This window comes from Carettochelys insculpta, chromosome 6 (assembly GCF_033958435.1).
Source record: "Carettochelys insculpta isolate YL-2023 chromosome 6, ASM3395843v1, whole genome shotgun sequence".
Taxonomy (NCBI): domain Eukaryota; kingdom Metazoa; phylum Chordata; order Testudines; family Carettochelyidae; genus Carettochelys; species Carettochelys insculpta.
Window position 1 is genome coordinate 71862427 of NC_134142.1, and position 26947 is coordinate 71889373.

The window sequence follows — 26947 nt, forward strand, 5'->3', positions numbered from 1 at the left end:
TGCGCGCGTGTCCGGTGAATTGACTCGAGGCGCCGGACGCGTCGCTATGCGGAAAAGGAAGGTGGGGCCGCGGCGCGTGTCCCCGGAAGGCTGGTGGCGGGAGGTTCCGGCCTGAGCCGGCGGCATGAAGGGAAGAGCCGCAGGTGGGGCACCTTTACGGGCGGGCGCGTTTCCCGGGGCGGGTGGGGTTTTCCCTCAGCGACCCCGGCACCCGGGCGGGAGGCCGTAGCCGCCAACCCGGCCCGGCCTGCTGGGCACGCTCGATGAGAGCGGCGCTGGCGGCTTCGGGATGGGCCGCGCCTTCCTGCCCCAAAAGACGCGTTGTGGGGCGGGTAGGTGGGCGTGGAGTGCGTGGGAGCCGCCCGGTTTGGCTGCACTCGCCTGCCTTGCGCGCCTCGGCAGCAGCCGGTGTCTGGGCGGGATCTGAGCGCGGAGGCGGCCGGGGGCTGGGACGGGCATTGCAGGCGGGGGCGAGGGGAAGCTCGGTGACAGCAGCACCTGCCCTTGCTGGAGAGGAGCGCGGGGTGCAGGCCAGGCTGCTGCTGTCCTAGGGTTTTACTTGAAGGTAAAACTCAGTCGGTGAAAGGAAGTAGGAGAGGTCCCGGGAGCGGACTGTTTTTCGGATGCCTTCCCAGCACCCTGAGCGGGCTCAGCATTGGTTTGGTGGCTTTGGAAGTACGACGTACGAAAGACTCCATGAAAATATGTAATCTTTATTTCTTGATATGGTTAGTTACAAGGAGTAAAGCATTGTGTGGCATTTGAATTCATATGCTCTTTTTTTTAAATTTCCTGCGAACTGCTCTGTACTATTCAACTTTTCCATCACTTCATTTATTTCTTTTTTTTTCATTCATTCTTTCCTTCTTTTTTGAGGTAGCTGCATCCCTTTTCCTTGGATTGATTGCATAGTTACTTACTTATATGTAATTCAATATACTGTAATCACTAATGTTGTTTTTATTAATATTGTTTTCAATTTCTCAGCCACAATTTGGATCCATTGGAGGGAGCAATGTTAGGGTCCTAGGGAGGACAAAGAGGAAGAGGTTGCAATAATGAAATCAGGAAATAACCAGGGCTTGTGAAAGTGTGTTAGCTGTTGGGACAGAGGAGAAATGGCAGGAGTGGGAGGTGGAACTTAATTTGATGCCCAGATATGTAAGTAATATGGACAATGATGATGATGTCAACTGTGACAGAGAATTAAAGATGCCGGGAAGATACAGAAGGAAAGTTAAGTTTAAATTGTTGAGGCATCCATGAAGAAATGTGAGAGTCAGGCACTCCCAACTGATCCCAGATCTGCCCAACCAAATGGCACTCCAATGGAAAGGACAAAAGGAGGTCTGAGTACCATCACTATAGAGATGGAAATTGATACTGTATTATTGGAGGTCTCTGAGTAATGTTAAGAGTAACGTTCTGATCTCTGAAAAATTCTGCACATGCCATTTTCTCAATGTTCTGAGAAAAATGTCCCTTTTAGCATTACCAGAATTTGTGCACTTGCTTTTCAAGAGATGCTATTTCCATTGTAGTTTTAAAAAGTAGTACTGAGATGTTATTTTCCTGGTGTATTCTTTATTTTAGGCAAGAGAAAAGGGAAAATGACAGGTGATGTCGATTTTATTTTTATATTGGTAAATCACCTTCATCACAGCAGTATTTGAACACCTTCCAGTACTGCATTAAATGTGATTAGCATCTATCATATGGGCTATGTCTACACTAGCCCAAAACTTCGAAATGGCCATTGCATTTACTAATGAAGTGCTGAAATATGTATTCAGCACCTCATTAGAATGCTGGCAGTCTCATTCCTAACATTCATAACAGCAGATAGGAATAAGGGGACTTCGAAGTTGCTGGGGTCCTTTAGAAAAGAAGCCCTGTCTGGACGAGCCGCGCAGCGGCAAGCTGCATCAATTTTGAAGTGCTGCGGCTGCCGGCATTCTAATGAAGCACTGAATATGTATTTCAGTGCTTCATTAGTAAACTTTGAAATGGCCATTTGGGCTAGTGTACACACAGTCATGTAGTTCATTTTTTTTCTTATCTTCTCCACAAGAAGGAAGCTGCACGTGAGTTGCAGTGTTTTGTTTTGGTGCAACTTCCAGTGTGCCTTAATCACCACCATGCATCACCACCACCACTTCTGTGTCACATTGTCCATGGAGCTCTTCATGGTGTAGTTGTCCACATACTGGTGGGCAAAAGACTGGTTGCTGGGAGCGTCCCTATGGGTTAATCTGGGTGCAGAACCATCCCAGGCTCTTAATAAGACCGTGCTGCTTTATGTTGGAGTAAGTAAGTTTGAAAAAATGGATATTACAGTTGGAGTAGGTGTTGAGGTTTGTGTTGGTCCATAGCAACAAAAATCAGGGAGGTTTTGAAAAATAACTTTATGAATGAACAGACAGCCACATGAATCTGCTGCACTTAACTATTGTGATACCACCCCCACCCTCTGCAACGATACTTGATACTTGACCTTTATGAAAGTGCCCCTATCTGCATCCCAACCCATGTGAACCAATAAATGATACTGTGGTTTTCACAACAATATTTTTTATATTTAAGGGGGTGAGGGTTAAGGGGTAGGAAAAAGAAGGGAATCCGGGGTCACGTGTGGTGAAATGTTAGCCTTTTGCAATGTGGTGAGGTCCTGCGTGTGGACCGCAAGACTGTTCTTGCCTTTCCCTCCCTCCGGCCCCCACTATGTTTGAGGTTCCCAATGAGGGGAGTTCAGACAACAGGGTGAGGAGGATGCAAAATTGCAAATTCTGTGGTGGGCATCCCTCTGCAGTTTCAGCATGGACCGCAGGACAATCGTTTGCTCCTTCACAGCTGTCGTAGCTGAGAAGAGCCAGGAGAGCCTGCCAGCCATGCAGAGGTGGTTGAGATGGAGAGCTTGCCAGCCACGTGGTACGATGGGTCAGTCCTGGGAAATTTAAATGGCCTGGGAACAGTGTGGTAACGTTAAAGGGACAAACTCCCACAATGAAACTTCCTGTGTTTCTTCTACATTGAAAAAAGAGACATCAGCTTCCTAAGCATAACAGAGAGTGAAAAAGAAAATATGCTCATATTGTATGAGCACAGGGCTGGAAAATTAGCCAGAATGCTGTGTGGTGCCATGATACCAGATTACTTACTGGTTGCCTGGCATGGCAAAGTGTGCTATCGTGCAAGCTGGAATAAAACAGTGCGAAAAATAAGAGTACCTGGCTGAGACATTTATGGAGATCTCCAAAAAGGATAAGTGCGTCATCCCCAGAAATATTAACAAGCTTTTCTAAGGGGCATACATCCACCCCACAGCACCTGCAACCCACTGATAGCCATTTAAAAAAACAGGCTCAACGGAAGTAAACCTATACCCCAACCCTGCTGCAACCTGCTTGTCAGAGTTTAAAAAAAAAAAAAAGTCGCCAAAAAAGCCCTCTCCAGCATTGATGAACTCCGGAGCATGAGGTGCTGATGAGGGGACTGGCTCCAGGTGAGGAAGAGCTCCTGGCTAGTGGGACCAGCTTCCTTGGGCATCTGCTGACTGGTGGCATCCTCCTGTTCATCCGCCTCTTTCTCGCCCTTTCTCCTCTCACCAGAGAGCTGAACATGGTCTCCTGTGGAGTCCGTGCAATCCTTGTTGGCCAAGGTTGGGCCCTTCCTAAGAATCGCACTGAGCTGCACGTAAAAGTGGCATGTTTTGGGGGATGTTCCAGATCTCCCATTGGCTTCTTTCACCTTCTGATAACTCTGCCTGAGTTCCTTGATTTTGACCTGGCATTGCTAAGCTTCCTGATGGCTCCGTGCTGGGGCTCTTTTGCGACCCTGAGAACTCTGATCAGAATTAGAACCATGAGAACTCATGATGGCTAGATGCGATCACTCCTGAGGAGTGCTATCTATGCAGGTCAGAAAGAAAATGAATTCAAATCCTTGGGGTTCCTATTACCTACTTTGTGTGCGCCTGGAGAAAAACAGTGGTGAAAGCAGCCAGAACGGACATCTGGAGGCATTGTGGGATACTCTGGAGGCCAATAAATTCAATTGAAAGTAATGCTGTTTACACACTAGCATTAATTCGACCTTGTAAATTTGAACTTGGTGTTACACCATCTGGGAGGGGCAGGCAAGAAAGTCAACCTTAGCGCCCCTTAAAATCGACTTAACGGTATTTGCAATGAAGATAGTCACATTGTAAAGTCAAGCTAAGAGCCTTAAAAATCAACTTTATGCTGTAGTGTAGACATAGCCTCAGTGTCTTGCAGAGAGGTGGAAATAAGTTTTGAGTGAACATAATCCTAATTGTAAGAAGCTTGCCCATGTTCTGCTGTTATTGGGAGGCATCAGTTGCTGATGCCCAAACCCACCAGGCTGTAAAATAGGTACCACCCCTTTCTGCCACAGTTCCCCTTTGTGGCAGAGACCTATTTCTCCTGTCTCTGAAGAAACCCTGTCAAAGGGACATCACTGCTTCTTCTGACCTTTCCCTTCTGCTAATATAGCATATGGCTAATAACATCTGGTAGGTACCATCTGTCTTAAAATGTGAAGCCTTTTTGTAGTACTCAGTTACCTGGTACAAGATGCCTGGGAGTAGTAGTTTTTACCAATTGTGTCTCATATTGGAGATGCAACTGCCAAGCACTTAGCACATTTCTCATTTGGATAGTTGACGGGCTGCTCATCAGTTCTGGCAGGACTTTTCTCCCTTTTTTTTTTAGTAAACAAACAAACAAACAAAACATTACCTCTGTGCATACATAGCCTCATTTTCATATCGTAGTTAGCAACTACTCATACTATTAACTGCTGTCTCTGCTGTCTGCCAACATTCTGTGCCTCAGCGTTGTATAACTTGTTTACATCTGACCTCCCAGTGCTTAATAATACCATGTTTTGTGTGCATGCTTTATTAGTTCCAGAAATCCCTATTATGAAACTGGGGATGGGAGCATGCAATGCAAGAATGAATCTGACTTTATTAGAGTCATAAGTTCTGGAATGTTTTTCATGTGCCCTCTCTGTAAAGAGGAGATTCACGATTTGGTTTGCTAGATATTTCCCCTTAAACTCTAGCGGTGATGTTGATAGGAATTAAAGGGTTATAGTATGCAAATTCCAGAGACTAGAATAGTGGGGTTCCACTGTTTCATGAGGCTACCACAGTGGTGAGAGCTGTGGTATATCTCTCCTGCAGTTTTCATCATGTGCTGTAGTTATAAGAAAGTGCTACAGATCAGATGGAAGTGTCTAGCCCCTACGTAACTTGGGCTGCAGGTTGTTTGGCTACCCATCACTCCTTTTGGCTTTTTTGGAGTTGCATATACCCTGAGCTGCATGATCTTGTTAGTTTAGCGGGAGAGTCTCATTGTCGGTTTGTGTTTTTTACAGATTGCTGGAGGTCAGATCTGGGCAGCAACATGGACTCATCAGAGGAGACTGGGGGCTCCTCAACAGAAGAGAACTACTTCGTGAATTACACCTTCACTGACCGTTCTCACTCAGGCCGTGTAGCGCAGGGCATTATGAAGCTCTGCCTGGAGGATGAGCTCTTTGCTGATGTCACCATCTCAGTGGAAGGCAAAGAATTCCAGCTACATCGGCTAGTCCTCTCAGCCCAGAGCTGCTTCTTTCGCTCCATGTTCACTTCCAACCTAAAGGAGGCCCACAACCGAGTGATTGAGCTGCAAGATGTTAGTGAGAGAGTTTTCCAGCTCCTGGTGGACTATATTTACCATGGGACTGTAAAGCTGAGGGCAGAAGAGTTACAGGAAACATATGAGGTGGCAGATATGTACCAGCTGACTGCCCTTTTTGAGGAGTGCTCCCGTTTCCTGGCCCGCACAGTGCAGGTGAGGAATTGTCTTCAGGTTATGTGGCTGGCAGATCAACACAGTGACATGGAGCTCTACACAGCTGCAAAGCACTGTGCCAAATCACATTTATCACAGCTTCAGGACACAGAAGAGTTCTTGCATCTACCTCTCCGCCTGCTGACAGACATCCTTACAGGTAGGCACCGGGGACTTATGAGATGTGGATGTGGGTGTGGAGAGAGAATAGGGGTGGCTGCCTGAGAGGCTTGCCAAGATTATTTAAACAAGCAGAAGGGTGGCTTTGGAGGACATGAGGTTGGGATTCAGAGGCTGATTGAAGCAAGTCTTCCCACAGCAAACCATTCAGAACAATGCTTAGTCAAAGAAGCCTTGATAACTGCAGGTGGCAGTGAACATTCACCCATTGAGCAATACCCACGGTAATGTAAAACATTAAAATATAAAAATACGGGCCACATCCTCCATGACTGAACTGACCTTGTCAACTCTGGCCCTCCTCTTGACTGGGACTCCCTCCTTTTCATGAGCCTGTATATTTAGACCCTCCTCTGGAACCCCCACACATGCATCTGACAAAGCGGGTCTTTGCCCACAAAAGCTTGTGCTCCAAGCTATCTGTTAGTCTATAAGGTGCCACGGGACTTCTTGTTGTTGTTGTTAATTTAAAAGATACAGGTAACATGCCCATATTGGCTTTCTCACAGCAACTCTTGGAGAAAGGGTAACATCATCCAACTCACAGGTGTCAGGGGATGCCTGGCATTAAATCTTATGGAGGCCCCTGCTCACTGATATCTGGGTTGTATCTATTAGCCTTCAAGATAGGGCTGAAAATAATTTAAAAATCTTCCTGGTATGGGGACTGGCTCTGGGCAGAGGGTTAGCTTCCCAAGCCAGTCCTCCTTTGCTGCACAGTGCATGCTGCCTGGGGCTCCCATGGAAAATTAAAGGGATCAGGTTCTGTCCACAGCCACGAGCCTGCCATGTCCTGGGGCACCTGTCTCTTTTGCCTTTCTCGCTGGTCATTGGTCCTCCAAGGGAAGAGCAACAACACAAAGTGCTGCCGTGGCAGCACTCACTGTTGGCTTTGTAAAGGCCAGTACTACTGGTGGTCCCTTCTTACCCAGTAATACTATTGCAGGAGACACTGTGCATAGCCATCCTCCAGCTAATACATTTAGCTATCAGCTCTGCTATGATAAAACAACACAAACATTACAGTGAGTCATATGGTGGTTCTTGGTACCGTACATCTCCTATGGAGAATCCTTTTCACTCTGAAGGGTAGTACACCTGTTGTGCCAGAACGCTTTTGCCGGGAATGAGCAAACCTGGGTGCTTAAATTTTGCCTGGCTTAAAATGTCATAGCTGTTAAAACTGTCCTCGTTTCTATTACAAAGCTTCCTCATGGGACTTCCACGGGAAGGGTGAGCTAGAAAGTGACAGACTGAAGTGTTTAAGATGTTTGCTTGTCTTGTGTGATTGCTACTGTCTTGTTCTTTATGTGATTACGTATGAAAGGTGTTAGATTCTGTGCAAAGTGCGTGTGTGTGTTCACTGCTTCACAACTGCTGCATGCGGCTGAGAGTTAAACTATAAACCAGAAGCTTCGTGCCTTTGGGGTGGTATTATGGGAAAGACGTATTTAAGTAACTGGAATATCTTCAGGTGAGGGTGGGGGGGGGGAGTGCTGGTCCTGGGGCCCTGTGGTGGAGGGGCTGAGGAACTCCAGCTTTAAGAAGGGGTTGCAGACTGAGAATCAGAGCCCAGAAAACAGGCTAGAGAACCCAAGGGAAGAATCAGTGCTGCAGACTGCCAATGCTGTAAAACTGTGGTGGACATCATGGCTACGTCTACACGTGCACGCTACATCGAAGTAGCTAATTTCGAAGTAGCGACATCGAAATAGCCTATTTCGATGAATAGCGTCTACACGTCCTCCAGGGCCGGCAACGTCGATGTTCAACTTTGACATTGCGCAGCCCAACATCGAAATAGGCGCAGCGAGGGAACGTCTATACGCTCAAGTAGCACACATCGAAATAGGGATGCCAGGCACAGCTGCAGACAGGGTCACCGGGCGGACTAGCGCTTCCGGGGCAACAGCTAGCCGCTCCCTTAAAGGGCCCCTCCCAGACACACGCAGCCTGCACAGCACGCAGTCTGAGGAGCCATAGGCACACAGACCCCGGGCGCTGCAGTTATGGACCCCCAGCAGCAGCAGCAGCTAGAGGTCCACCCAGCCCTCCCGGCAGGAGCAGGGCTTGCCCTGCTCCGTGCCATGCGGGAGGCAGCTGAGCACCTCCTTGCCCCAGAGGAGGAGCTGCCCCCAGGGCAGCAGGGCTCAACCCCTATCCCTGCAGCACCCTGCCCCCCCCCCCCCCCCCCCCCCGCCTCACACGCCGGCGGCTGTGGAGCTACCCCACCAGCACCAACTGGTGGGAGCGGCTGGTGCTTGGGGAGTGGGACGACGACCGCTGGCTCAGGAACTTCAGGATGAGCCGGCAGACATTTCTGGAGCTGTGCCAGTGGCTCACCCCCGCACTCAGGCACCAGGACACCGCCATGCGGCGTGCCCTCACAGTGCAGAAATGGGTCGGCATCGCTGTCTGGAAGCTGGCCACTCCAGACAGCTACTGATCCGTGGGCCAGCAGTTTGGTGTCGGCAAGGTCACCGTCGGGGCTGTCTTCATGGAGGTAAGCGAACCCACAGGGGGAGGGGAGGCCAGGGCAGGGGAGGGGAGGGCAGGGCAGGGCAGGGCCACGCACACCCTGCTCACCCCTCATTGGTGGTGTCCCGTGTGCTTTCTCTGCAGGTCGTGCGTGCCATCAACGCCCTGCTCCTGCACAGGCTCGTGAGGCTGGGGGACCCAGATGCCACCATCGCTGCCTTTGCCACCCTGGGCTTCCCCAACTGCTTCGGGGCTCTGGATGGGACTGACATCCCCATCCGCGCCCCGCATCACAGTGGAGGACGATACCTGAATCGGAAGGGCTACCATTCTGTCGTCCTCCAGGCCTTGCTGGACAGCCGGGGCCGTTTCCAGGACATTTTTGTGGGCTGGCCTGGCAGCACCCACGACGCCTGGGTTTTCCGGAACTTGGGCCTGTGCCGCCGGCTGGAGGCAGGGACCTACATCCCCCAGCGGGAGATCCCTCTGGGGGACACCACCATGCCCTTCTGTGTCATCGCAGATGCGGCATACCCCCTCCGCCCGTGGATCATGCACCCCTACACGGGCCATCTCTCCGCTAGCCAGGAGCGCTTCAACCAGCGCCTGAACCATGCGCGCCAGGTGGTGGAGCGCTCATTTGGCTGCCTGAAGGGACGCTGGAGATGTCTCCTGACCCGCCTGGATGCAGGCCCTAACAACATCCCCCAGATTGTGGGTGCCTGCTGCACCCTGCACAATTTGGTAGAGAGCAAGGGGGACACCTTTTTCCAGGGCTGGGCTGCGGAGGCCGGCAGGGCAGACGTCCAGCCACCTGCTGCCCCCAGTCGGCAGGTGGACCCCGAGGGGACCCGGGTCCGGGAGGCCCTGTGGGCCCACTTTGATGAACAGGCCGCGGGGTGAACTCTGCCCAGGCCCCCTACTGCCCGCCCCTTCCTCCACCACACTCCTGCCCCAACACCTACACCATGGAGCACCCCACCGCACCCCGCTCCCACTTGTCCTGGACAAATGACAGCACGCACTTGTGGCTGAACTTAAACTTTTTTTTTCTTTCCGAACCTTTTTTTTGGAACTGTAAATAAATATTTGAACCAAAAACCAAAAACTATGTACAAACATGTTGAACAAAAGCAATATGTACAAAAATAAAACAATACAAAGAAACAACAGTCCTCAATAATCAAAAGAAAACCAGGGAGGATAAAGGGGAGAACTATTTACATGGGGGGGACGGGGCAAACCGGGGGCAGAAAACAACAGGGTCCAACTATATACAAGCGGGGGGGGCCACGTCCCGGGCCCCTCGCTCCTATAGCCTGGCACTGGGCGTTGGCGGCCGGGACCCCCGCCGCCGTGGTCGCAGCCTGGTCCGTGGCTGGGTCGGAGCGGGCTGGACCGGAAGGTACGGTGGCCGGCGAGTGTCAGGTGGCTCCAGGGGTCCCTTGGCGCTCCGGCCCTCGCCGGTGGGTGGCGGGGCGACGGCGGACGGGACGGTGACGGGCGGAGCAGCTGGTGGTGGGGCTGCAGGAGCAGGCAGGGCGGGCGATGTGGCGGCCGGCGTGGCATGGGGGGCCAGGTAGTCCACCAAGCGGTTAAATGTCTCCATGTAGGCCCCCCATGCCTCCTGGCGCCAGGCCAGTGCCTGCTCCTGCAGCTGGAGGTGCTGCTCCACGACCTCCAGCTGCCGACGGTGGATGGCCAGCAGCTGGGGGTCCGTCGCTGTCGGCAGTTGGTGGCGCGGGGTCCGCCGTCCAGCCCGCCATGGGGCCAGTCGGTCCTCGGCCGAGGGGCTGGCCTGGAGCGATGGTCCCGGAGGGCTCTCCGGGATGACTGACGCCTCGCCGGCGCTCTCTTCCGGTCCTTCTGATGGTGCAGGTGCAGGACACAGGAGGGGGGGGGGGGAAGAAGAATGGAGACAGGCGTTAGTGTGGGCCCCGAGCCATGGCCTTTGTCCCCCCCGCCCTGTGCTGCAGGTTCCCCATCCCCGTCCCCGGGAGATGCTGCTGTGATGGATGGGGTTCAGGGGTCCCCCTGCCCTGCACCCTGTCCCCTGGTGGGAGCGACTCTCACTTCACCCCGCAGGGTCTGACAGCAGGAGAGGTTTCTTAGGCCACAGATGCCCAGTTTCTCCCAGGAGTGACAGCACCAGCTGTCGGAAGAGACAGTCCTTCCAACCCATCCTGGGGAGAAGACCCCAAGGGGTGCCCCTCTGGGATGCAGCTTTCCCCCTCCTCAGGCTGGCTGCCTTCCAGCTCTCCCTTCCCCTAGCCTCTACCTGTGGGCCCCGCCCTCGCCCCCCAAGTCCAAGCCAGCTCAGCTCCTCCCTCCTGTTTGTTCAGGGCAGAGGTGTCACCTGGCAGTTGTAGCCCCAGGATCCTCCTTTGCCCCTAGGAGCTATTCGGCTCTTGTTGCTCATATGTAGCCTGAGTCTCCCTTTGGCACTCCCCCCACTCCATCACATGCTGCTGCTGCGGGGTGTCCCACCCCCTCCTCCCGGGGGCCCCTCGAGGTTCCGCTCCCCCCTGGCCCGGGGATGGGGCATGGCACTGTCATGCGGGGTGCGGGGGGGCAGGGGCTGATGGATGCAGTGCTGTGAGGGCAATGGCCCTGGTGTCCTTGGGGCCATGGCCATGTGAGCATGTGGGGGGCCCTGGACACATATCTCTTACCCCCGCCCCTCAAGCCCAGGGGTGTCCACCAGAGGGAGGTACCTACCTGTCGGTCCGCTCCCACGGTCCGGAGATCCCCGGGGGGCGGAGGCCCTGCTGCTGCTCCAGGATGGCAGGAGGAGGATCTGCAGCCCAGATTCTGCGGAGGAGGAGCCCCCCTCCTCCTCCTCCTGCTGCGATGTCCCGGTGGTGGCCTCCGGGGGGGGCCCCCGGGGTGCGGGGCTTGCCTCCGGGGCGGACTCCATCTGCAGGGCCTGCTGGGGCTCGTCGGCCGAGGTGTCAAGGGTGGCCGGAGGGGAGGAGGTGTGCCGGGAGCCCAGGATGTCCCTGAGCTCCCTGTAAAAGGGGCAAGTGATGGGGGCAGCCCCAGATCGGCTGGCCGCATCCCGGGCCCGGGCGTAACCCTGCCGCAGCTCCTTGACCTTACTCCTGACGTGGTCAGGAGTGCGGGCAGGGTGACCCCGGGCAGCCAGGCCGTCGGCCAGCCGAGCGAACGCATCCGCGTTCCGCCTCTTGCTCCCCATTACCTGGAGCACCTCCTCCTCACTCCAGAGCCCCAGCAGGTCCCGCAGCTCGGCCTCCGTCCAGGAGGGGCCCCGCTGCCGCTTGCCAGCCTGGCTGCCCTGGCTCCCTTTGGGGGGGGTCCGCTGGGGGGGCTGCCGGCCAGCCATCGCAGCTGTGTGGGGCTGAGGGTGGTGCAGGCTGGCCGCGTGCGCAGGCTGCAGCCTGCATGTTCCCTCAGCTTCCTGCAGAGGAAGGGAGGGGGAGGGGACCTTTAAGGGGCCGCTCTACGCGGCCACCAGTGAGCTGAGGGGCTGGAGAGAGCTTCTCTCAACCCCCCAGCTGATGGCCGCCATGGAGGACCCGGCAATTTCGACGTTGCGGGACGCAGATCGTCTACATGGTCCCTACTTCGACGTTGAACGTCGAAGTAGGGCGCTGTTCCGATCCCCTCATGAGGTTAGCGACTTCGACGTCTCGCCACCTAACGTCGAAGTTAACTTCGAAATAGCGCCCGACGCGTGTAGCCGCGATGGGCGCTATTTCGAAGTTAGTGCCGCTACTTCGAAGTAGCGTGCACGTGTAGACGCGGCTCATGTGACCCATGGGGCTCCGCCTGGCTGGCCCTCTCTCCCACGCATTGGGACACTGGAGCCCCACGTTTCCTAGGCTTCCCTGAAGCACTTTCAGAGCACATCAGTCACCTGATTCAACCTTCATCCCTGCTTCTCCCACTTCCTCTCAGAGCTGGAAAACATCTGATTTGCGGCGTTCCAGCTCTGGGAAGCGGGGGAGGTGGAGAACTGGGGATGGAGCATGAATCAGGTGATTTGCATGCTCTGAAAATGCTGGCAGGGCAGGAGAGGAGCAGGTGAGTGTGGCGCTCTGGTGCCCTGGAGAACGAGAGGTGCTTGGGAGAGGGAGGCAGACGGGTGTGAGTTGCAGGGCTGCAGATGGAACGTCAGTGGGCATGGGCTGCTGTGGCCCACTGAGGTGAAGGAAGGCCACTCGTGCCCCATCCCACTATTTGTGGATACCCATTCCTGTTCTAGAAGCTTCATGCATCCTAGGAAATCCAGAGCACAGAGGCTCCGATTCCTCTCAATAGTCCTACTGAGTGCCTGTGAGGGGTGCTTGCTGGGAACTGTGGCGCTGGCTCACTAACGTTCTAACTCAGCGTTTCCCAACTAATTTGGTCACAGGACACTTTTGGGCTTGGAATATATTGATGGAACACATACATGCTGGTCAGGAGGGAGTGGGGGGTGAAGGGTTTAATACCGAAAAATTGCTAGACATAATGCTCAAAAGTTGATTTAAAAGAGTTAGATGTAATTTATTCTACAAAGAACAAAAAAGAACAATAGAAAGTCCTCTGAATAAATAATTGATGTCATTCTGACAGGACAGTTAGCAACCCTATCATTAAGTATAAAGATTAAGTACAAACCCAAAACAAAACATCGATTTAACAGCTAAAAGGAGGATGATTAGTGTCATTCTTTTGTACAAAACCAGAAAGGACAATATTGTTCAAAAAAGGACTGAACCTTAAAGGAGTAAAGGACTAAAACCTTCTTGAATCTTAAACATTTTTATGAAAAAGAAACACAAAACAAATTTGGTATGGAAAAATATTTTTAAATTTTGTGTTTATAAATTTGTTATTTTTGCAGAAAACTATTGGAAAAATAAAATAAGTAACATCTGTTAGTTTTTTTTAATGGGAAGTGTGTTTTTTGCATCTTCTGATCACAAGTCTGCTTAGCATTAGGTTCGATCCCAGAGACTTGGATCCTCATATCAGGTGCAACATCATGTGATTTTTCTGAACATGAATCATGCCGAGACAATCCAAATCAACTGTGGTTCAGCACAAGTCGCATAATAGCTATCCTATTATGAATGTGCTATAAATGTTCGAAGCACTTTTTTTTGTGCATGTGTGTATGTCAGTACTCGCCAGTACTGAGTACTGGCACCTCGGCAGCCCCAACCATGGGATTGGCTGGGAGTGGGGCACAGGGAGCCATCTGAGTAGTGGCTCCTTTCCCCCCCCCCCCCAAAAAAAAGGCATGGAATATTAATATATTAACAATGTAAATACTGTTCAAATACCTTAGTATTTGATACACACAATTTCATATTTAATATTTTAGAAGGAAAAATATTGCTATCATCAATTTTTTCACGGAACACCTATTCACATTGTACAGAACATGAGTGTTCCATGGAACACAATTTGGGAAACACTGCTCTAACTTATGTTACTGGGACCCTTCAACTAGAACATGCGCTGTGTCACCCAACAAGCAATCCCACTCCTGATGTTGAACCAGGTGGACTTTGATACAGGTGTCTAGTTGCTTTTGCTGGCCAGACCAGTGAGATTTTGTAAACCTCCACTTCACTCTTGCTCCACTCAAGATAAGGTTTGTTGCTGTCTTCGTGGTGGGGAGAAGATAGCTGTTCATTTTATGCCTTGAGAACTGCATATCAGTTTATTGTAAATTCTTTTTTGTCTCTGAAACTACAGATGGTGTTCCATGTTCACAGAATCCAACAGTTGCCATAGAAACCTGGATCAACTTCAACAAAGAAGAGCGAGCAGGCTTCTCAGAAATGCTACGATCCAGTCTGAAGGTATAGCTCGCCTCTGTGCTCTGTGGTTAGTGCAGTTATCATACCGCTCAGGTTTCCTACCCACTGAGAAAGGACTCTTGCCCCCATTTGTGACCTCTTAGCTTGTTGGAAAAAACTGTGGCTACAATACCAGCAACACACACACAAAGGTAGAAAACGCCAGGTACTGGCAGTGACATCAGCCTTTTAGGCTACTCTTACCAATAGGGAAAACTAATCAGTGGTGTTAGCCTGGTATTCCCCATGTACACAGGTAAGGAGAAAGTTTAGAAAGCTTAGAGCTTGGCGTTCCCATGACTAGAATTATGCCCCCTTAACATTTCCTAGCCCTTAACTGAACTGTAGCCTGATTGTGTCTGTTCAGGTTCAGGGCACTGCTCATTGTACTAGGTCAGGCATAAGAAGTGCCAAGTCAAAGTGCAGGGTGCGGAGGATGCAGGAGCGTGAAACTTTCTAGTCAAGTGAGGCTGAAATGACTTACTGTAGAAATGAGGGACTCCAGAACTCCAAGGAAATGGAGCTTTGGGTGCTCTTGGCCTGTCCTGACACAGCTCCTATCTACCACGAGTCTGACAACAGTCCCTTCTCTCCCTCAGGAGATTGGGGAGAATGTTCACATCTACCTGATTGGAAAGGAGTCGTCCCGTACACACTCACTTGCTGTCTCTCTACATTGTGCTGATGATGACTCAATCAGCGTGAGTGGCCAAAATAGCTTGTGCCATCAGATCACAGCAGCCTGCAAGCACGGCAGCGACCTGTATGTCGTTGGGGGCTCCATTCCACGGCGCATGTGGAAATGTAACAATGCAACCATAGACTGGGAATGGTGTGCTCCTCTGCCCCGGGACCGTCTCCAACACACCCTCGTCTCTGTACCAAGTAAGGATGCTATATACTCGCTGGGTGGAAAGACACTGCAAGACACTCTGTCCAATGCTGTCATATACTACAGGGTGCGAGACAATGTGTGGACAGAGACTAGCCAGCTGGAAGTAGCTGTCTCTGGGGCTGCTGGTGCCAACCTTAATGGTATCATTTACCTGCTGGGTGGGGAGGAGAATGACCTGGACTTCTTCACCAAACCCTCCCGGCTCATTCAGTGCTATGACACCAATACAGAGAAGTGCCATGTGAAGCCTTATGTATTGCCTTTTGCGGGGCACATGCATGCTGCTGTGCATAAAGACCTAGTGTTCATTGTGGCTGAGGGGGACTCGCTGCTGTGCTATAATCCCCTCCTTGATAGCTTTACCCGACTCTGCCTGCCAGATGCCTGGAGCTCAGTACCATCCCTCTGGAAAATTGCCAGTTGTAACGGCAGCATCTATGTCTTTCGGGATCGCTACAAAAAGGGAGATGCCAACACCTTCAAACTCAACCCAGCCACCTCTGTGGTGACTGTCACCAGCGGCATCAAGGTGCTGCTCACTAACCTGCAGTTTGTGCTGGCTTAAGGTGATAGGCCTACGGTGAAGACAACCTGGACATAAAACAGCGTAGATGAACGCAGTCCCCTTATCACTTGCCCCAGCAAGACCAGCTCACAATACCGTAGAGTGCCCCCTCCTCTTTAGCCCTGCTTGCAGGCTGTGTGAGTCTCCTCGACGTGAGCCTGCTTTCCCTTACAGCACACTTTCCAAGTTGACTTACTGCATCTTGAATCTCAGATGGACTAAGCAGTATACTATGACACGCTGATGTAAAGCTGTGTTGCAAATTGAGCAGGTGTGCTGCTTAAGCTTGAACTATCCACCACCAGCAAGCCCTAGCATGAGCAAACGAAACACCTTTTTGTCACAGTTCAGTAGGCCAGGAGGCTGCATGTGCTGCTGCCATCACGAGTCCCAGGGGGTGGCCACCCTGCACTGTCCCTAAAAAATCTCTCTGCAGTTTGAAAGGGGGCTCCAACCTGAATGTTTCTTGCTAAGGCTATAAGACTGGCTTCAGGACAGAGGCACTAACTTAAGTGGAGTGTACTATAGATTGGTTTTTGAAGGTGGGTGCTAGGCCTGACTTCGTTGCACTCTGTTCTGTCATAGGGGAGATGGACTTAAAGCAAAGGCCAGGGACATGCTTACTGCTTCTTTGCCACCTACCAGAAAGAGGAAAACTATCCTTACTATCCTCTTTGGCCAATTCTAGTTTCCAGCCCCACTAGAGGGGCTCCCATCCTGCTGACGTTATACTACAGAGCTATGTGATGGTTCAAGATGAAACTAAAGTTAATTTCCTCACACTCTACTCCGCTGGCACTGTTGCCCTTTATGGGAGAGCCTGAATAAAAACGTCTGCTGGGACAAAGATGTGGTTTCTTTTTTACTGGTAGTACTGATGTGAGAAGAGTTCAGGACATCTCTGTCCCTTGCAAGAATGACACGGTGGCTGGGGGAAAAGATCAACCCCTTCATGTGGTGGTCTGGGGTGCGGGAGGATGCAGGAGGCTGGGGTCAGAAATTGTATTTGTTACGGCATGAGGCCTGAAGCTCTTAAGAAAAAAAAAAGTCACCATTGCTGTGGTATGTTTGAAAAGTTCTTTATTTGTTCCTAAGATGTGCAGCAGTCTGTTCTTGCAAGTTCACTAGGAACTTGTGCTTTTGGTGGGGGACTGATGGATGTTTTCTGGTAGCTCTTGCTGATTCTGTGCAGTTGCATCAGCAATTACATTCCTGTGAAATCTCTCCAGGACCTGGACCTGCCTGGAGCGAACAAGGATGTGGGGACGGATCTTGGCAATGGCTTCTACTGCTTCCTGAGGGCTCCAGTGGTACAGCTAGAAAGGCAGAAACCCTAAATGAACCCATCCTGTGTGGTGGTCAATGCATGCTTTTGGAGGGGATAGCTTTTTTCCAGAAACAAAAATTTAGGTGGTCAAGGGAAGTGGCTCATTTTATCACTACTAGTACTGAATACCATCTGGTGCCCACCTTAGTGGGACATCTAGCTCTCAAGAGGAGCTCCTGAGAGGACAGTCCTCAACTGCAAGGGTGAAAATGTCTATCTGAAGTTCCATGTCTCACCAAATTCACAAGCTTTTGTGGAGAGCTTCTCCTGTGCAGAGGAGACAGACAGCAGCTTTATTTAACCGGATAGGCTTTCTTGGTACAGGTGAAAACACTGACTCTGCTCTTGCTTCCCTTCACTGCTCAAGCAAATACTACGGAATGCAGTACTAAGGGATTTCAGCACAACTGTAGGGTTCAACAGAGGTACTCCATATTTTTATATCAATTTATGCTTTTATGAACCTGTATCAGTTTGTGGTAACTTCAACTTTATTCCGTCTTGTGTTTAAGTTCCTACCCTTGCTACTGCATTAAATTTTGCATTTAAAGAAGCAGTGCAGCCATACAAATACTAGTCAGTCTAAGGCTACATCTACACTAGACACAGCAGTTGACCACTGATATGCAATTTTAGTTATACCAATTGTGTAGCTAAAATCAACTTATCAGCACTCGACTACTGTGTCTGTCTACGCAGAAGAAGGTCAATGGGAGCCTCTCCTGTTGACCTTCCTTAATCCTTGCTGTTCGCAAGGAGTTCCAGGATCGACTTGGACCCTGGAAAGTGCAGTTTTGCACATGTGTGAAACAAAACCCCAGAAGACTGACCTTGAGCAGGCTTTTAGTGAAATAGCCGAGGAGGTTGCATGTGCTGAGTGGGTCGCTCTTCCACAGCAGTATAGACACAGGCTAAGTTTCCTGTCAGTTTGAGCTGTGTAAATTTCCCTTTCTTGACCACTGACAGCTCTACTTTCATCAAGTGGCTAGCTGCTCAGTCAAATTCATGGCCCATGGGAGGGACTGAGGGAAGCAGAGCCAATCAGGATTTATTACAGCAAGGAGTACTAACTAGCCCCTGGCCTAGTAGCTGCAGAATTTCTGATAATACTCTAGGAAACTAAATGTGAGTGCTGCTTCGCATTTAAATGCAGCGCACTTGCACATGAAGTCACGAAGCACTTTGTCAGCTTCCATTCCCAGTGTCCATGTAGGCAGCTGAGCAGCCAGAGGCATAAATGGTACAGGAGAATGCCAAGCAAGCTAGATTCCATAGGATGGAAACCACATTTGGACAAGCACTTTGCTTCCAGCAAGCAGTGATTTGTCAGCGTGCTCAGGGCAGGTGAAATTGAGAACCAAGACGACCTGTTCCCAGAGTAGTGTGTCAATATGTACAGAGAAAAGAGCTAGAATATCAGAGGAAGGCTGCGTTCCAGTTCATCTAGCACTTTTACTTGTTCAGCCTTTCCCACCCCCTCAACATGGTGCGAGAGACGATCTAGCAAATAGCTCATCCACAGTGAGTCTGGAGTCTAGCCACATTCTGTCACATTTCCTCACCTCCAGAGGCTGGGCTGCCTAAGCTCAGTACAACCAGACCACCTTACCTACAACTTTTTAAATTAGCTCTTGAAGCACCTGACACCGAAAGCTGTTAGCCTATGCATCAGCAGCTTCTCTTGTCATGCACTGAGCTGAAATTACTGAATGGAAGCAACCTATGGAAGAGATGGGCCCTTGTCTCAGCAATAGTTTGCCTGTCCAGTGAGCCTGGGTAGAAATGTGCCTCCTTCCAACACAGAAGCCTTCTAACCTGAATTAAATAAGCTGCCACCATGGTGGCACTGCGAGAGCGTCCTGCCTTGCAGTGCACATAAACACTGTTCCCACACTCCCGATGCTTCAGTACGAATTCAACACCTCTCTGCAGGTTTTCCAGTGTCGGAACTCCAGTCAGGTCCACAGTGCTGAGACGCAGCTGCTCTACTCCCATGGCCTCCCACTCCTGTAATAAATACAGAAAGACTGAATTGGTCACCAAGCTTTGGGTGGAAAAGAGAATAGGCACCATCAAGACAGCAAGGAGCTGTAACAGCAGTGCCAAGGAGTAAAGGTTTTTGAGGGATATCAAGACAGGAACAAATCAGACATAACAGAAGTAAGAGACAAATCTGTCACAGGGTAAAGAGGATTGAGGGAAGTATAAACCAGAAACTAGGAAACAACTTTTGACAAAGGAGTATTCCAGGGGCAAGAGAAAAACGTAAGTGACAATTAGGATGAGTGAATTAAATGAGTTTGTGTTGTTGCTTCAAGATAGAGTTGAATGAGTGTAGTCTGTTTTGGGGACTGGGCGCAGAGCTAGCCTTCTAGGCTGGGAGCTTTGTCTCCATGTGGTCTGCAGGCATTTCGCTTTTGTAATTGGTCCTTTTAATTACCATGTAACTAGCTTTCATTTTTGTGTAGTTTTTAATTTTTGAAGTTAAATGGTACTGTACTGGGTTTCTTTTGCATTTTTCTCCTATAAGGATGTTAAACAGTTACATTGTTGTCACTATCACTGAGCTGTTTGGACCAGATCCTGTGTTTCACTTAGGACTAAGTCAAAGCTATTCCAAGATGTAATCCTTTAGTGCATCTAGATATTTTACCCCTGCACTCATTCCTGAGGTGACCTATTCCCAGTCAATACGAGAATAGCTGAAATCCCCATTATTGCATTTTCTGCCTTTATAGCCTCTCTAACCTCCCTTGGCCTTTCACACCAACACCCTGATCAGGTGGTCAATAATGTAGTCCTGCTGCTACATTTATAGTTCAAGCTTGGAATTTCTATCCATAGAGATTCTATGGTACAGAATAATTCCCTTAAGATTTGGGGGTGATTCCCACACTTAAGCCATTCTTTTAGGTGAAAAATATGAGTAAGTGTCCCAGATTCAGGTGTCAGCAGAGAATACTTTGGTGCACACTGATAAATTTAACAGTACAGGCTAAGCCTCCAGACCTGACTGGTGCCAAAATGAGAGAATTTGCAGGAGATCAATATTGTCTATTACCAACACTTCCATTGCTTACTGGACTCTTAAGCTTTGTCTACAGTACAGCATTATCGATTTTAAGGCATTTAGCTTTATTTTACAATCTGACTGTTCACTACAATGCCCATTAGGTTGATTTTAAGGGACGCTAAGGTTGATTTTTGTCACCCTACCACTCCCAGGTGGTGTAACACGAAGTTCAAATTTAAAAGGTTGAGTTAATGCTAGTGTGGAAACAGTATTACTTCAAATTGATTTTACTGGCCTCCAGCGATATCCCACAATGCCCCACAGGTGTCCGTGCTGGTCGCTTTCACCTCTGCTGCTCTCCAGGTGTGCAGGAAGTAGGTAAGAGGAAGCCCAGGAATTTGAATTAATTTTCTTTGACCTGCATGGATGGCATGCCCCAGGAGCCATCACAAGTTCTCAGGATTCTAGTTCTGATCAGAGTTCTCAGGGTTGCAAAAGAGATCCAGCATGGAACCATCAGGAGATGCAGGATCTCATTTCTGCGTGGGGTGATGAACCAGTGCTGAGCACACTGTGCAAGAGCAAAAGAAGTGTGGACATTTATGGGAAGATTTCCCAGAGCATGATGGAGAAAGGGTACACCAGGGACACTCAGCAATGCCAGGTCAAAAATCAAGGAGTTCAGGCAGAGTTATCAGATGGTGAAAGAAGCCAATGGACTATCTGGGACATCTCCCAAAACATGCCACTTTTATGAGCAGCTTGATGCAATTCTTGGGAAGGACCCAACCTTGCTCACCCAGGATTGCATGAACTTCTCAGGAGACCATGTTCAGCTCTCCAGTGAGAGGAGCAACGGTGAGGAGGAGGTGGAGGCTAAGAAGAGGAAGACACTGCAAGTCAGCAGATGCCAAAACAAGCTGGTCCTACCAGCCAGGAGCTCTTACTCACTTGGAGCCAGTCCTCTCTCATCGATGCCTGATGCTCCAGAGTCCATCAATGCTGGAGAGGGCTCTTCTGGCAAACTGCTACAAGTGGGTTGCAGGTGGGGTGAGCTGGATTTATGCATCTAGAATACCTTGTTAGTATTTCTGGGGATGGAGCACTTAAGTAAAATGTAAAGCACAGGAAAAAAACTCAGCAGCTTCTCATAAATCCTTTGCACTGGCAGGTGGGCTGAGGGGGAGGAGAGCAATAACGTTAAAGGGACAAACTCCTGCAATGAAACGTCCTGTGCTGCTTCTAGGTTGCAAAAAAAGAGACATCAGCCTCTTAAGAATAACAGAGTGAAAAAATGTGCTCAGACTGTATGAGCACAGGGCTGGAAGATTAGCCAGAATGCTGTGTGGTGCCATGATGCCAGATTACTTACTGGTTGCCTGGCATGGCAAAGTGTGCTATTGTGGAAGTTGGAAATCAGTGCAAAAAATAAGTACGTGGCTTAGACCTTTATGGAGATCTCCAAAAAGGATAAGTGCTTCCTCCCCAGAAATATTAACAACCTGCTTTAAGGGGCATAGAACCACCTCACAGCACCTGCAACCCACTTGTAGTCATTTAAAAAAATAGGCTCAATGGAAGTAAACCTATACCCCAACCCAGCTGCAACCTGCTTGTAGCAGTTTAAAAAAAATTCACTCAGGAGAAGAGCCCTCTCCAGTATTGATGAACTCTGGAGCATCAGGTGCTGATGGAGGGGGACCAGCTCCAGGTGAGGAAGTGATTGTCAAATAGAAGGCCCATTCATTCTATGGGTCAGTGTGTTGTCACATTTAACAATTTATCTAAATGTTCACCTTGATTATCTTCAACAGGCAGCATGAGTTGGGGAGATTGGGTTGCTGTGATGTGCTGCAGGAAAAGATCTAAGCAGAATCTCATCCTGTAGCAGCTGCCAGAGGCCCCCCTACAGGGAGCAAGCCCAAGCCACTGCTGACAGAAAGTAGACCCACCAGTGGCAGCAAAGCATGCTTCAGTGCAAGAACAAGGACTTGGCAGAGCTCCTAATGGTTGTGAAGGAGCAAACCAACATCTTGCGGACCATGCTGGGACTGCAGAGGGCCTCCCATCCCAGAACTCACTATTATGCAGCCTCCCCTCAGTGTTGCCCAAACTCCCCTTGTCAGGGGCTCTGAACACAGGTGGGGAGGGCAAAGACAGTCTCAGGGGCTGCCCCCAAGACCTCTCCACATTGCAAAAGGCTCACATTCACCCACATGTGATGCCAGGATTCCCTTCTTTTTCCCATCCCTTAACCCTCCCCCACCCCAATAAAGAATGTTGTGAAAACCATAGTGTCTTTCATTGGTTCACACGGGAAGAGGTGCAGTTGGAGGTGATTTCATAAAGGTCAAACATCATTGTTAGGGGTGCAGGTGGAATCATAATAGTTAAATGCAGCAGATTCACATAGCTGTCTGCTCATTCATAAAGCTGTTTTTCAAAGCCTCCCCTGATTTTTGTTGCTTCTGTTATGGGGATTGCTGACAGCCCTTATGTATGGTTGTGTATAAGCACTGCCCAAGGTATCTGCCTTTTACCCACTCTGGTATGACATTTTCCCCTTTTGATTTGCAAATGCTATGGAGAGTACAGCATATTGAAACCCCAGAAGGGATATTAGCTTCACAAAGGCTTTTGGCTTTTAAAGGGCCAAAAGGCATATTCCACCACCATTTGCACTTGCTCAGCCTTGCTGTAGTTCAGGGTGCCTGTGTATGGCTTCATGAGCTAAGGGAGCAGAGGTCACCCACTATCGCTATGGGCCTCTCTACATCACCAATCTTGATTTTTCTGGTCTGGAAGAAAGTCCCAGCCTGTGGTCCATGTACTCTGAATCCAGGTGGTCCAGGGCCAGGATGGGGATGTGTGTTCCATCTATCACCCCCACCGCAGTTAGGAAAGCCCATGGCAGCAAAGCCATCTACTATGCCCTGCACGTTCCTGAGAGTCACAGTCTTCTGCAGCAGACAGGCAGCTGGATCATTGCAAGCCCCACAGTAGATCTGCCCACCCCAAACTGATTTCCCACTGACTGATAGCTGTCGAATATTGCAAACTTCCATGGAGCAATTGCCACTTCCTTGCGAACTGTCAAAGCAGGTCTCATTTTGGTATCAGCACTGCAGGGCAGGGGACAGCAAATCACAAAGTTCCATGAAAGTGGCCTTGTGCATGCAGAAGTTGCGCAGCCACTGCTGGTCATCCCAGACCTCCAAAACGATGTGGTCCCACCAGTGCATGCTGGTTTCATGTTTCTAGAACCGGCACCCCACTGCATGCAATACATCAGGGCAGCCAGCATCTATGCATCCTGGTCGCCAGTCCTTCAATGTCATTCAAATCAATAGCTGGGATAGCGGTATTGTACTCTGTGATATCAGACACCCACAAGCACTTGAGACGCATTTTTTCCTATAACACACTGGCAAAAAAAACCAAAAAACCCTCAACCCTGCAAAGAGGCTGCAGGGATGGTAGGATAGATATCCACAATGCATTACTGACATAGCTGAACCTAGCTATACCTATCTCATAGAGCTGGAAGGGACTTTGAGAGGTCAATCAAGTCCAGTCCCCTGCCCTTATGGCAGGATCTACCACCATCCCTGACAGAACTTTCTTTTTTAAAATTTATTTGTCCCAGATCCCTACATGGCCCCCTCAGGGGTTGAGCTCACAACCCTGGGTTAGGCAGATTAATGAGCTATCCTCCCACCATTGCTAAGGCAATGTCAACTTTCTGGACATTTGTGGACACTCCAACTTCATAAAATCTAGTGATAAAAAGTTGACTTCAATAAATTCAAATTTATTTTGTAGTTTGGACATAGCCTTAAAAAGACATTTAGGGATAAATTAGAGCTAAATAACAGCACAGAACACAGAGCCAGGACCAGTGGCTATAAACAAACTTTATGGGATCACAGGAAACCTGGCCATACCCCTGATAAGTTTCAAAGGTGAACCAAGTCCCTAGTGAACAAAGTTTATCAAAGTCCACCCAACAGAGAAGAGCAGAATTAAATACTTAGAAATGACCACAACGGTTTGAGATTTGATCTTCACCTGAACAGGTAGTATAGATGACTGAACTATCTAACAGAGGTTGCAGAGATTGTGTGTTTTACAGCTCCAAACACATTGGCTGACTACCCTAATAAATGATGGTCAGACAAGAACAGTTGAGCGGGTTTAATCCAATGTCTGTTGGACAGTTGCCACTGCTATAGTAGATGGTAACTGGCCTGCTTCTAAGCTATGTCAATGCTACCCAGGAAGATGAAACCACTTAGGGTCAATCCTCTGGGGTTCAATTTCACACGTCTAGTATGGACGCATAAAATCAAACTCTGGGGTCGCAGCTCCCCCCTATACTCCTCCCGAGATGTGAGGAGTGAGGGAGGTCGACAGGAGAAACTCTCCCATCAACCTTCCCTGGTACAGACAGCCAAGTTAGCCAAGCACAGATACATCGATTTTAGCTACGCAATTGCCGTAGCTAAAATTGCGTGTATGTGGTTGACTTACTTTGCCTGTTGTGGAAGGGTTGCCAGCCGCAGCCTACCTCTATGTCTACATGTGTAATTTTCAGCATACAAGCTAAGTTAGAGTGGTATGTGGCTGGGGGCTCCAGCCCTGACTCTCATCCCCCATGCAGCCCAGGAGAGGGTAGAAGTATGGGGACAGAGCTGGAGACCCTGCCTCAGCAACCCCTTCCCCCCCACTGGAGAGCAGAGCTGGAGCACAGGGTCCCCGCACAATGTGGGGTCCCCCGTCAGACCCCTTGCCATGGGGCCTCCACTGGAGTACAGCATGGGAGTGACGTGCCCCACCACAGTGCAGGGCCAGAGTCCCTGCTGTGGGGTCCCTGCTGTAGTGCAGGTCTGGAGCCAGGAGCCCCTGCCACAGCACAGGCCAGAGCCCCAGCCATGGGAATCCCACTGAAGCATGGGGCTGGGGCTAGAGGACAGCCATGGGCCCCCCACCAGAGCACAAGGCCCCGCTGGAGCACGGGGTGGGGCAGCAGCAGGAGCTGGCCCACCCCATTTGCAGCCTGTAGGCAGCAGGCACGAGGTCCCAGGAGTGCCCTAGCTGATCCCTTCTGCCCAGCACACTGAACAGTAAAACTCTGCATCTTTATTTATTTATTAATGAAGTTATTGTAAGCAGGACTATTAGTGACTTTAAAAAGTATCACCAGCACTTGGACGGTACATAGAGGTCCAATTTCAGCACTCTCCCTTGGAAAAATTGCTGACCCCTGCCCTAGGCATTCTCAGAAGGGCACAAAAGGAGACAAGCCACAAGACCAAATACATCCCTAGTGTCTATGGGGAAATTCTTCAGGGCAACCCATGAAACTGGACACTTAGTCTACTTCTACACTTCCATGAAGAGTGACACTGCTTCAGTCGATCTTCTGGAGTATGATTTACCCACACCTGGTAGGGATGTACTAAATTGAATTTGGCCCGCAGTGGTACTCCTGCCCCTTGGTAGGCTAAGGGAAGTCAATGGAAGCACCTGTCTTAGTGGAGACGGCATGGAAGCCCAAGTTAAGGCTCCTCGACTGCAGCTGCATAATTAACATAGCTGGAACTGAAAACCTTAATTTGACCTTCTGCTTTACTTGAAGACTTGGCCTTATGTCAACAAGACATAAGCTTCATCAACTGAGTGGTTTTACACTAGACATCTCACTTTTCCACAATGAATTATTACTCCTGTGCTAAATAAAGGGTTTGTACACTGAATATGTCACTTCCACAAACCAAACTCTCCTCAGCAAACATTTTCATATATGCCTGTGGTGTCCAACACGTTAGTCACATGTGGCTATTTGGCTGGTTGTGTGTGTTCAGTTAGCTTGACGATAAATATGGTTTCAGACTAACAGGGCTAGTTTGCTATTGCAACTGCACCAGATTATCTGAAGAAGTGGGTCTTACCCAGGAAAGCTCATTACCGAATAAATAAAAGGATTAGTTTTTAGGGTGCTGCAGGCTAACAAGGCTGCCCCTCTGAGACAGCTTCACAACCGTGGTTGGACTCCACGGGACTCCAGAGAGCTTTGCGCAGCTAGAGAGCGGTTCAGGGCGCTCCGGCTGCTAGCAGGGACCAGGTTTAGACAGCAGGGCTAGAACAAGGGAGTAAGGGCTCCCCCCGCGGCAGTCCTTAAAGGGCCCAGGCCGTTCTGCCCACCCAGCTGGCAGGTCGGAGGAGAAGGGGGCCGGACAGCTGCACCGCAGGGCTCTGTGGGGTCCCCTCACCCCGTTCACGCCACCTTGCGACCCCGAGGAGCCGGGCAGGTGTGGGGCAAGGCCAGCCCCGGCTCACCTGGCGGGAGCAGCAGAGGAAGCGGGTTTCGTACTCCTCGTTCAGGGTGAGCACCCCGCGCACGTTCTCCTCTTCCACCAGCTGCTGGGGGAGACAGAGCGAGAGCCGGCTGGGCGCGGGCGGCACGTGACAGCCCCAGCCTCCCGCCCGCCCCCTCTCCACTCCCGGGCCCTGTTACCCTGCGGCTCCGTCCCCGCAGCGGCAGCGCCCCCAGCAGCACGGCCGGGTCGATGCGGTGGAACCAAGGCCGCTGGGAGCCGGGCAGCCGCTCCCGCACCAAGGTGTAGAGCAGGGTCGGGTAGAAGAAGAGCCGGGCGACCCCGGCGCCCAACGCGATCGCCACCCCCATCCGAGCGGGCAGCCGGCTGTGCGCGGCGGGCGGGCGGGCGCATCGCGCGAGCGGAGGGGAGTTAGTGGGAGCCGGACGGGCTCACTCGGCGGAAGGGGCCTTGGAGCTTGTGCCGTCCCCTGTCTCG

At 50.5% G+C, this 26947-nt stretch overlaps 2 protein-coding genes across 6 annotated transcripts; one reads left to right on the forward strand and one right to left on the reverse strand.

Annotated features, from left to right (window-relative positions):
• The first annotated feature begins 2 nt into the window (after positions 1 to 2).
• KBTBD4 (kelch repeat and BTB domain containing 4) lies at positions 3 to 16667 on the forward strand. Of its 4 annotated transcripts, none has more exons than XM_074997238.1 (4): positions 3 to 61; positions 5401 to 6021; positions 14229 to 14335; positions 14932 to 16667. In XM_074997238.1, the coding sequence occupies exons 2-4, from the start codon at positions 5430 to 5432 to the stop codon at positions 15790 to 15792; spliced, it is 1560 nt and encodes a 519-aa protein (XP_074853339.1). In that variant the 5' UTR covers positions 3 to 61; positions 5401 to 5429; the 3' UTR covers positions 15793 to 16667. The 4 variants fall into 4 exon arrangements, with proteins under 4 accessions (XP_074853339.1, XP_074853335.1, XP_074853338.1 ...); XM_074997234.1 differs by having other exon boundaries at positions 19 to 143; positions 14932 to 16666; XM_074997237.1 differs by lacking the exon at positions 3 to 61 and adding an exon at positions 474 to 728.
• A 126-nt stretch (positions 16668 to 16793) lies between these two features.
• Positions 16794 to 26940, reverse strand: PTPMT1 (protein tyrosine phosphatase mitochondrial 1). Of its 2 annotated transcripts, none has more exons than XM_074997253.1 (4): positions 26650 to 26940; positions 26472 to 26552; positions 18935 to 19126; positions 16794 to 17108 (listed from the first exon to the last, which is right to left on the reverse strand). In XM_074997253.1, exons 1-4 carry the CDS (start codon positions 26818 to 26820, stop codon positions 16917 to 16919), a joined length of 636 nt encoding a protein of 211 aa, XP_074853354.1. In that variant the 5' UTR covers positions 26821 to 26940; the 3' UTR covers positions 16794 to 16916. The 2 variants fall into 2 exon arrangements, with proteins under 2 accessions (XP_074853354.1, XP_074853353.1); XM_074997252.1 differs by having other exon boundaries at positions 26472 to 26555.
• Positions 26941 to 26947: the final 7 nt, after the last annotated feature.

Bases quoted from the DNA above. Each gene is read 5' to 3' on its own strand.
- KBTBD4 (XM_074997234.1), top strand. The intron at 6,022-14,228 runs GTAGGCACCGGG...CTGAAACTACAG, and splicing joins GCTGACAGACATCCTTACAG to ATGGTGTTCCATGTTCACAG. The intron at 14,336-14,931 runs GTATAGCTCGCC...TCTCTCCCTCAG, and splicing joins TGCTACGATCCAGTCTGAAG to GAGATTGGGGAGAATGTTCA.
- PTPMT1 (XM_074997252.1), bottom strand. From the start codon at position 26,820: ATGGGGGTGGCGATCGCGTTGGGCGCCGGGGTCGCCCGGCTCTTCTTC. The intron at 26,556-26,649 runs GTAACAGGGCCC...TGTCTCCCCCAG, and splicing joins TGCGGGGACGGAGCCGCAGG to CAGCTGGTGGAAGAGGAGAA. The intron at 17,109-18,934 runs GTTAGAAGGCTT...CTGCCTTTCTAG, and splicing joins TGGCAGCTTATTTAATTCAG to CTGTACCACTGGAGCCCTCA.